Source organism: Octopus bimaculoides, chromosome 21, assembly GCF_001194135.2.
Source record: "Octopus bimaculoides isolate UCB-OBI-ISO-001 chromosome 21, ASM119413v2, whole genome shotgun sequence".
NCBI classification, from domain to species: Eukaryota; Metazoa; Mollusca; class Cephalopoda; order Octopoda; family Octopodidae; genus Octopus; species Octopus bimaculoides.
The window spans coordinates 2,088,755-2,089,308 of NC_069001.1; the positions used below are offsets into that span (position 1 = coordinate 2,088,755).

At 41.2% G+C, this 554-nt stretch overlaps 1 protein-coding gene across 2 annotated transcripts in view; it reads left to right on the forward strand.

Moving 5' to 3' along the window:
- LOC106877798 (estradiol 17-beta-dehydrogenase 8) overlaps positions 1-554 on the forward strand; it is a 17,121-nt gene continuing 16,567 nt past the window's right edge. Inside the window, exon 1 of one of the 2 annotated variants that reach the window (XM_014926813.2) lies at positions 1-148. In XM_014926813.2, the coding sequence (XP_014782299.1) occupies positions 103-148 (46 nt within the window). In that variant the 5' untranslated portion in view covers positions 1-102. The remainder of the gene's footprint in view (positions 149-554) is intronic. The other variant, XM_052975348.1, reaches the window with a different exon arrangement.

Below are 554 nucleotides of genomic sequence, written 5' to 3' on the forward strand. Positions count from 1 at the left end.
CGTCCGACTTGTCTACCCGTTCTTTCTCTATTAGTGCCAACCACACTCGAACGCCGTTAGGAACGTCACTTCCTGTTCCATATTATTTCTTAATACCCGACTATGACTTCTGCTGGTCTTTTAGCAGGACGGCTCGCCCTTGTCACAGGTGAAGTTCCATTAACCTTCACTTCTAATTCATTCATATTATTATTGTTATACAAGCATAATTTTCTGAGGGTAATTATATATTTTAGCGGCGTGAAATCTCTTCCATGTCTCTTTTTAGTTTTTTGTTTTCTTTTGTCATGCACGCACAGACCTTCAGCGTTTTTGTTCCGTTTTCGTTTACAAAGAAATATCTGCAGTATTCTTTTGTTGTTGACTATAAAGCTTACCAGGACATTCAAATACATACATTCTATTAACTTTCAATAAATATTGGGTACTACTAAAGCAGCGCGGACCCGAACGCGCAGTCGCGCGTCCGCGCTAGCTAGTCTTGAGTGGTCGATCCTAACCCTAACCCTAATCCGCGTGTGCAAATGAATACGTGTTTAGGGTTAGGGTTAGGA